Raw genomic sequence first — 9,234 nt, 5'->3', positions numbered from 1 at the left:
GACAGAAGCTCAAAGCTGGCAAGCCTGGCATAAAAAGAAGGAATTGAGGGATGTAGACAGGTGTTGGAATAACTCAACAGATTCAACAAGTATGGGTTGTATAGTCATGGCCGCATGTCCATCAGCTCACTCTTTGAGCCCTCTTCTCTTTTTCAGACTCTTTCTCTCCGTTCTGTCTCTTTCACTGTGCCTCTCTGTCCATCCCTCTGCATTTGGAGTCCCCAATGACAGCGGTTGCTGGGGGAGAGATGGCAGCATTGATGCATATTTGATGAGTGGGTGCCAAGACCTTGCCGGAGAGCAAGGCACGAGGGGACGATGTTGCTATCTGCGTCTGCATCTCAGGTTTCCGAGTCACACTCACAGAGATGATTCCTGCCATTGTGGGCCTTTATTGTCAATGTCTGGGGTTTCAGCACCAATTAGAGTGATAGATATTTGGGCTCTACACAAGCCAAACTAGAGCAGCTTGCATGCACTACCAACAAAACCTGCTTAACACACAACCCACTTAGAAGAGGTGTGGATAAAGTAGTTAAATTCAAGTGAAGTTCCCAAGTAGCTTTACTACGTGAAGGAGCCAAGACGGTCTATCTTTCAGCTGCAAATATTTCATCTTAAATTTAACCACCAAAGCTGGTATTTATGATATGAATGAATACATGTAAATGGAAGGTGGTCAACTGGTGCCAGTTTCATTTGTTAATGTTGATCTTTGGTTGACTGTTCTTGTTTGTTTGAACTTCATTTTTGATCAATATTTAATCGTACAGTACATGTGCTCTTATTCATTCCAGCCTGTTTATGCTGTATTTGGGAATCCATATTGTGGTTCATACCACAAAGTAAATGAACAATAATTAATTCATGTTAAGGCTTGCCATATGGAGAAAAAAAAAAAAAAAATGCATCACATTCAGTAGTGCATAGTTTCACATAGAAAAGCAGAGTGATAATAATTATTTTTAGTACAACCACTTATAAAGTCACTATTATGACTTACAGATGAATTAACCCTCAGAGACTCAAGCATAGAGATTGATTATATATATTTACTTTTTTCCCCACCTTGATAGGGGTTTTAGAAAGCCATTGATTAAAACAATCTAGATTTTTAAGGGTGAACTTTGTGTGAATTCAGAAAACAATGGCTGTCTATGGAAAAATCTTGATTTTTAAGCACATTTTAAGTCACATTGAGTTGACGATTGTGTGACTTTACCAAGCTGTGACATTAAATATATATTTTAATTTTATTTTACACCAAAACTTTTGTTAATACAGTAGTGCCAGCCACTGTTACGTGTAGTTTTTTTTTTTTTTTTTTTTTTTTACCATTTTAAATTAAAATGTATTTAATTGCTGTAAAAACAAATGTTGCAATTTTGCTACACTGTGTTAAAATAAACTTAATAAATGTTTAATAAATACCTGAAATACCTACCTTTGATAGATAAATGACAAAGTCATTAATTATCAAAATTCAGTGTGAATAATTTGATTCATTTAATGAGGATTCAAAACAATTCAGTTTTTTTTTTTTTAATTTTTTTTTTGCATACTACACAAACAAAGAACAACTGGCACTGAATTGGGGAAAAAGCAGAGAGAGATTTTTTAAATTATATTACAAGTGATATGTATATATATATATATATATATATATATATATAAAATACATTAATATACGTAAATTATAATACATTAAAAAGAAATATGCAATATTAAAATGAAAATCAGGAAAAAACATGGTATATAATTAAGAAATGTGTTATTCTTTATAAGAGAGTTTAAGAGATTTTATAATATAGAATATTTCAATTAAAAAGACTTCTGGGCAAAGTATAGAGAAATTTGTTTTTATGAATAAACTTGCAATGGAAAACAAAAACATGTTCAACAGCATGAATACTTCTTTAAAAAAATAGAGAAATACTGTATATCTTTGATTGAAAAAAATAAATAACATACAGTTTATAAAGGGAGACAAATAAAAACCATCCTCCCAAAAGGATTGTACATGTTACAACTCATAGCTGAAGTGACATATTTAAAACAAGAGCATGTGCACTGAGAGATCACACCGTGTTCGACACAACCAATCTGGTGCGACCTGTCAAAATCACAGCACCAATGAAAACACGCGATGGGAGGGGAAGCATCAGAAGCTGGACCACGCCTTCTCTGCTCCGACGCACAGGATGGGGAATGGGACAACAAACCCCAGAGGCGTGTTCAGGTCCCACACTTACCAATAACATTTGAGGGTACTGTAATAGTGGGTGGGCGGGGTCTGTACCTGTATGGGCGGGGCTAAAGGAGACCGCGTTATATTTTAGGTGCCTGCCTAAATTCCTACTGTCTCACAGACATTGACAGCTCGTGACTGGCTACAGCTCGGCCAGAACAGAACATCTGCCAGGCATAGTACCTTTACACTTTTTGTCATTCTGTTTTTCTCTTCGCTCCAAGCTAGACAGTGTAGCCTTTTTGAGGCACAACGGAGATAAACGAGGAAGACGAGAAACGACCCTCTCTCACCTCTGGCATAATGATGTCCATGAATAGCAAACAGCCTTTTAGCATGCATCCGATTTTGCACGAGCCTAAATACACACCTCTACATTCCAGCTCGGAAGCCATCCGGAGAGCATGTCTGCCCACGCCCTCGGTAAGTGAAATATTTCGACTTCTTTTCCTAGTTTGCGATTCATTGTCATCCGAGTCATTAGCATTGTTACTATAGCGATCAAAACTTTTACATCTGGGCGCATAATCTTTTTATAAATTTTGTTGGAATAAATCGCATAAGGTCTATTTCCAAAATGATCACCCTCTCTCAACAGAATAGTTTTTGCGACAATTGTTTTATTCTCTTACATGTTTTCAACAGAAAATGTCAAGAGAAAACAGAACACAGTTGTTATGCTTCTGTAGATGATTGCCAAAAAGTGGCCCACTTTAACTGACTTGACTCAAAAAACAAACAGTGATGTTTCTAACTGCTTGCAAGACTAGGTTGAGAGTTTTCTGCTATATGATTTGGACATTTGAGACTTGCTGGAAACTTATGCTTGCTCTCTGTCATATAGCTGCAGGGTAATATCTTTGCCGGCTTTGATGAGACCCTGCTCCAGAGAGCCGAGGCGCTGGCGGCGGTGGACATCGCTCAAAAGAGCCATCCGTTCAAGCCAGACGCCACTTACCACACCATGACGAGCATGACCTGCACGCCCACGTCCTCCTCCGGGCACCTTCATCACCCGTCTGTGCTCACCTCACACCACCATCATCCCCACCACCACCAGCCGACGCAGGGCCTGGAGGGCGACCTGCTCGACCACCTCACCGCCGGCATTTCCCTCGGAGGCATGCCAGGCTCCGACGTTTGCTCCACCGCTTCCCACCCGCACTCGCACATGTCCGCAATTAACCACATGCAGCACCACCACCACCACCACCCGCAAAGTATGAACATGCACCCGCACGGCCTGGGCTCCCACACCTCTCTAGGCGTCGGTGGAGACTCCGAGCCTGATCCCAGGGAACTGGAGTCTTTCGCCGAGCGCTTCAAGCAGAGGCGGATCAAACTCGGGGTCACGCAGGCCGACGTGGGCTCGGCTTTAGCCAATCTGAAAATCCCCGGGGTCGGCTGCCTGAGTCAGAGTACTATCTGTCGGTTCGAGTCCCTCACTTTGTCTCACAATAACATGGTGGCCCTCAAGCCCATCCTCGAAGCGTGGTTAGAGGAGGCGGAGAGGGCTCAGAGAGAAAAAATGGCCAAGCCAGAGATTTTCAACGGTGGGGACAAAAAGAGAAAACGCACTTCAATCGCTGCTCCCGAGAAGCGCTCGCTGGAGGCTTACTTTGCCGTCCAGCCCAGACCGTCGTCGGAGAAAATAGCTGCCATTGCCGAGAAACTGGATTTGAAAAAAAACGTGGTCCGGGTGTGGTTTTGCAATCAAAGGCAAAAGCAGAAAAGGATGAAGTTTTCGGCCACGCACTAGACCAGAAATATGTACCACTTCAATAAATCCAATCATCAGACATATGAGTGCATAGACATTATCGACAAAACTCTTCGGACCTGAGACGAAATGCTTCCAATCAAGGAATGGAAGCTGCGCGTGAACATCCCAAAGTTTGTCAGGACAACATATCAGAAGGGAGAAGACATGATAATAGACGCTCTGGAAGAGTGGAAAATCATCAACGAAACGTTGCAATTATTGTACAAAAAGAGAAGTGAATAATAATGATTATTCTCTTAACTGAAAATAACTCTTTTATATTGATCTGTGTACATATCTGTGAATACACTGCACCTCTTTGTGTGAAGAACCATCAAAATTCTGTTTTTTAAGGATAAAAAAAAAAAAAAAAAAAAAAAACACTGTTGTGCAAAAGATGTCCCATTCTATAAACTTTAGTGTTATTCTATATGCTCCAGAAGAAAATCCCGACAGTTCTGCTGTGACCCATTGCATGGTTTACAAGGCGTTAAGTGTTCTTTTACAGTTTTACATTTTCATTCGTATTGATGTATTGCAATAAGAGAGAACACGCACAGGTGAACGCACGTACACACGGATATACTTCGTATACTTTTCTGTGTCTACCTCATGACTCTTGACGTCTTGACACATCCATGGTCGTTTTGGAAATAGGGCATAAAATCTAGACTTATAGTTTTTTTTTTTTTTTTTTTTTTTTTTCTATTAGATAGAAAGCACATTGTGTCTCAACTAATTTCACTTCAACGATGCTTTGACAATCAAGTTATTTAGAATAATTATGTTGTAAAGTTGGCCCCTCTACTGTATGTCTTCGCTTTTATGTTATTATTATTATTATTATTATTATTATTATTATTATTATGACTACATTACGTTTGTAAATGGGAACGATTCATTGCACTTTGTAGATATGATTCCGATTTGTTGGGCCTATTTATATTTCTACTGACTTTGATGATTTTTGTTTTTTACTTATTTATTTAAGCTTAATTTATTTTGAAAACCACATGTTTCATTTGTGAAAGTGTGTTTAGATGTGTCTGTGTACGCGACAGAAATTTCAATAAACCATGCACGTCTTACCTCAGTTACTGCAGTGTGTCCTTGAAATTACTTTATTATTCTGGGTCATTTAAACATAACATAAATTATTATATTTTCATATTAGGCCTTAAAGGAAACATTGATCTTAAAGCAATACGATAATATGTCTTTTCAAATATTTTTAGTTTTAGACAAAAATTCAACCAGTCACTCCTTTATAATAATAATAATAATAATAATAATAATAATAATAATAATAATAATAATATAAGCCTACTATTATTATTACTACGGTTGATGTTGCTGTTGTAAAATATAGCCTACCTGACAATCTGCGTATAGCGATTTCTTATTTTACCAATGTATGCATTATCAAATGAATAGAACAAGCTAAAGCAAGCGATGTTCGCTATAACAACGAAGCAACTGATATGACTCATGTTAAGATGTGACTTGTCTGTAGACTGCTTAAAACAATTCTGAGGAATTTCCTACAGTTCCTTTACCATATTATTCCATCTTATATTAAGAAATCACATGGCATCCATTAAGAGAAACATTCATTCTATTATTTTACAAAACAATAAATAACATTATTTTTGTATGAGGATAAACATAGTTATTAATGTCTATTATTATAGGAGTCGAAAATCATTATTGTGTCGAGAAATGTCACTCATTCCAGGGATGTCAAGAGTTTCCGGGCTCTCTCCGGTGTTCAGCAGGTGGTTTTGCACCCGTAAAACTCGTTATTTATGAATGATAAATATGACGTGTTATGATACTATTGATTTTTGCAAGTGTTTGTTAACCTATTTCCTATTGCTGAACGGATGGTTCATGTTGTACAACAAGAGCCCTCGTCCTTTCACCCCAGTGGAGGTTAGTAACACAATGCAGTCATTATCCTCAAAGAAATGGGAATAGCACTGCCCAAAGAGTGCGAAAAAAAATCACCCTGGATCTGTGTGAAACAAAGAAAACCCCCTCAAAACATTTGATATTAAATGGTCATTTTTGCGATTATTTAATGTTCTAATAGGCTTTAGGCAATAATAATAATATTAATAATAATATCTTACAATGTATTAACAACATTGAGAAGAAAACTATAGAAATTTAGTAAAAAAATAAAATAATTCAGACTACATATAGGCTAATATAATAATATATAATTATTTAATCAGCCATATGAGAGGTAAAAATGTTTGTATGTAATATTGTATATTATATTATAACCGCGTTACTTGGATGCATGTGATAAAGCCCGTTCCCATGACAGTGCTCGTCAGTAACATTATTTTTGTATGATTTGAATAATTCACAAACGGGAGGCCATCGTTTTTATTATAGTGTTTCCTGCTCAATCCAAAAGACAAAAGGATTGTTACGCAAATAAGATTCGTTCCGCTCCATGCCATTACAAGCTAATTTTTTTTTTTTAAGACCTTTAAAAACGCAAGTTCTAATGCAAAGTACTGGCTAATTTGAGAGCTATTAAGCCAACAATCTCGTAAGAGAAACAGGCTCAATAAAATATAACTGGACTTCAAAAGCGATGTAGGAACCACTGCGACCTGATATGAGCTGAACATCTAATGCAGCAGTACAGTATTTCTCTACACAAGAGAAATCATACTAGCTAAACAGTTATTTCTTGCATTAGGAGTCACTTTTTCCTTGAAATGTGCATGACCAACCCAGTCTCATGAAAATTCACATATTGGTATATATTTTATAAATTTGTAGGATTTCATCATGTGCAAATGTCCGGATGTCTAATGCGGGACATGCTTATTACTTATCTAAACCTAACTGATCAGCAGAGTGTAAACTGATAAGAAGCTGTTTTGTGTGACAGAAGCATGTAATTGTCGCATATTAGATGGAAACATGTCCAGCGACATCATTGGCTGTAGTGAAAATCGTACGAATTCATACCAGTGCCGTCGTACGATATCATACGAATTAGCCCAATTTAGAAAAGTCGTGAATCCTTACGATTTCGCTGTGAATGTGTGTACGCATGACAGTACAGCCTACTGAAATGTGACACATCTGGCCACAAATGAGGATTTGCATATGCTCTCATCAAACAATCTACATAATACATCACTGTGGAAGCCACAAAACATTTAGACGTCAAACAAGAAGCTATAATTTCAATGTGACACTGGTTGCTTTTATTTTGTCAAATGCATTTGGATGGAGAAAGCTGTGTATGTGTATATAATTCCACTCTTAGATTTACATTCCTCCCCATGGTTCCTTACAGTCTTGTGTTTTCCATGGAGCGGAAAGCACATTTTCATAAATAGACCTTGGCCAAGCGTTGCATATAAAATTTTAATGAAGCCAGAGTCTTGAGTGCAGCTCGACGGAGGGCCTTGGAGAATCGACTCTGTGGTACATGACTATGGCTCCCTTTTTCCTCACAAACATTGCAGCAACAAGGCCCGTTCGACCAGCTCAGTCCATTGCTTGAGCAAAAAGAGTCGTACATCACAGTCGTAATTCTTGCAGTAGTGTTTATTTCACAGGCCTCCGCTCTCTGTCTTTAAGCCCGACTGCGAGCACGTTCCGCGAGTAAACAAACTTCCCTACCCGTGTTTCTATCCGCGTGCGCGCCTGATGGTCAGATCACACACCCCCGGCACTGGAAGCTCCAAATCAGTGCAATGCAATATTTATCAAGGCCGTTAATATATAAGCCCAATACAGCGCTAAAGATATCAGAGTGCTCACACAAAGACGAGCTAAAGCTTACTAAAGCGCTTCACCTTAAGTAAGAGCAGCTGGGCTGGTTTTTGATTCAACAATTGCTATGGAAGGTGCGCGATTAAAAACGAGCCAGCTACGTGCAAAACAGAAAGACAAGAAGACTTGAACGAAAGTGGCAGGGACAGCAACTCAAATTGGTCCTGACAAGGTGAACAAGCGAATCTTTGTAACACTTGATGCCTTTGGTTTGAATAACAAAGGATTAAAAAGAAATAGGCATAATTTGATCTCTCACGAGCATGCCGCATGACAGACTGGAATTATGCATATTCGACAAGAATTAAAACATGGATGTTGTAATTAAGATTCTTGTATACTTAATCAAGCCTAATGAATGAGTGAACCAGCGGACGGATGATCAAAAGAGAGCCATATCTCAATGTTTGGCACCGAGACAGTAACAAACAATGTCTAACGACACGTGTAATTTGTCTCTAGATCAGACAGTCTTAGAATGATCTCCCTGACCAAATGTAATTATCAGGTAATTATCAAATTAATGCTGTTTATAGCTAAAGTCTTTAGGTCTTCATCTAAAATGTATTACAGGTCACACTTTATTATTACAGTGAGTAAAACAAATGAACATCCTATGAAATTATTTCGTGGGGCTTCTTGTAAATGCACGTTGTTAGTAAGATATTATTACAATGTAATGAAAATATGAACATATAAATCCGGCAAAAGGCTAAATGTGTGTAGCATGGACACTATGTAACATTTTAAAATTTTACATTAATAGTTAATGATGGAGGTGTCAGCTGCAATTGCAATTGCAATAAAATAAAAATGAATAATAAATAATAATAATAATAATAATCTGTAGTTAAAACTCAAACCCAAATAAATAGATTACACACATTCAAGAGGAGGATATGCCTATTCTGTTCATCCCTTGGGGTAAGGGGCGAAATGTGAGACGCTTTTAAATGTTTGATGGATTTTGACCGGTCAGGATAAGATTGATAAAATAATGTCGAGAATGTCACGTCTTTATGGATTGATTACTTTGTTTCACTGTTCATTCGTTCATACGAGCAATTATGATCAATCGCAATTAACCTATAAAATAGCATGTTTCTTTTAATCTGATGTTTTCATGTTTATTTTCTACACAAGGATTTTAAAATGAAGCCAAGGTTAAATGTTTACAATATACGGTTAAACAAACAGGCACAATTTAACAAAAGGAGATTTAGTAAAGATTTGTTTCCCCTCATCTGTCGCTTAATAAAAGGCCTTCGTGGTGAAGATGTACGTTTATATCCTCAATGTCCCATGATGGAGACTTTCATGAGAACACTCTAAAATTCGACCGCCCGCATTACGAGTGCTCAAGAGTTAAGGCGTGGGAAGCATGATTTTTTAATGACGATATCTGCGGCTCCTCCGG

The 9,234-nt window shown here is 37.8% G+C and overlaps 1 protein-coding gene across 1 annotated transcript; it reads left to right on the top strand.

Annotated features, from left to right (window-relative positions):
* The first annotated feature begins 2,393 nt into the window (after positions 1 to 2,393).
* LOC127430900 (brain-specific homeobox/POU domain protein 3-like) lies at positions 2,394 to 5,084 on the top strand. The gene is made up of 2 exons (XM_051681043.1): positions 2,394 to 2,671; positions 3,093 to 5,084. Exons 1-2 carry the CDS (start codon positions 2,552 to 2,554, stop codon positions 4,005 to 4,007), a joined length of 1,035 nt encoding a protein of 344 aa, XP_051537003.1. The 5' UTR covers positions 2,394 to 2,551; the 3' UTR covers positions 4,008 to 5,084.
* The last annotated feature ends 4,150 nt before the right edge of the window (positions 5,085 to 9,234 follow it).

Source organism: Myxocyprinus asiaticus, chromosome 40 (assembly GCF_019703515.2).
Source record: "Myxocyprinus asiaticus isolate MX2 ecotype Aquarium Trade chromosome 40, UBuf_Myxa_2, whole genome shotgun sequence".
Classification (NCBI taxonomy): Eukaryota; Metazoa; Chordata; class Actinopteri; order Cypriniformes; family Catostomidae; genus Myxocyprinus; species Myxocyprinus asiaticus.
The sequence above is the reverse complement of the archived record's forward strand: the minus strand, read 5'-3'. Positions and strand labels throughout refer to the sequence as shown.

Coding starts and splice junctions, on each gene's coding strand:
- LOC127430900 (XM_051681043.1), top strand. CDS start 2,552: ATGATGTCCATGAATAGCAAACAGCCTTTTAGCATGCATCCGATTTTG. Junction 2,672..3,092: donor CATGTCTGCCCACGCCCTCG/GTAAGTGAAATA, acceptor TCTGTCATATAG/CTGCAGGGTAATATCTTTGC.